A 446-nucleotide genomic window follows, 5' to 3' on the forward strand; every position below is an offset into this window, starting at 1 on the left:
AGCCCCTCCCGGCCCGCCCCTGCCCAGCCCCGAGCCCGACCCTGACACCCCCGCTCTGCCTAGGGCCATACTGGGCTTCGTCAACAAGCAGCAGGCGCACGACCTGCTCATCAACAAGCCCGACGGGACCTTCCTGCTGCGGGTACGAGACTCGGAGATCGGTTGGATACGGTGGCATAACCATCGCGTGGAAGTTCGACTCCTGTGAGTGTGTGCCGGGAGCCAGCACCCCCAGCCCCACTGTCCCCAGCCTCAGCCTGGGACTCACCGTCTCGATGCAGCTGGGCACGTGGAGCCTTCCTCGGGAACGGGGCGAGTGCGTTTTGTCCTCAGGTGTTGCGGGGGAGGAATGCAGCGTGGGAAATGCCGTCTGAGCTTCGATGTGATCTCACACCTCATGGCTGGAGAGGGGCCGGGAGCTGCCGGGAGCACTGGGGGGCAACGTG

At 65.9% G+C, this 446-nt stretch overlaps 1 protein-coding gene across 1 annotated transcript in view; it reads left to right on the top strand.

The window, feature by feature from the left end:
* LOC104491048 (signal transducer and activator of transcription 5B-like) overlaps positions 1-446 on the top strand; it is a gene marked incomplete at its 5' end in the record, with an annotated part of 3,468 nt that overhangs the window by 2,223 nt on the left and 799 nt on the right. The window contains 2 exon segments of the mRNA XM_010133406.1: positions 64-160; positions 162-204. Coding sequence (XP_010131708.1) covers positions 64-160; positions 162-204 — 140 coding nt within the window.

Source organism: Buceros rhinoceros, unplaced genomic scaffold (genome assembly GCF_000710305.1).
Source record: "Buceros rhinoceros silvestris isolate BGI_N320 unplaced genomic scaffold, ASM71030v1 scaffold20643, whole genome shotgun sequence".
In the NCBI taxonomy this organism is placed as follows: Eukaryota; Metazoa; Chordata; class Aves; order Bucerotiformes; family Bucerotidae; genus Buceros; species Buceros rhinoceros.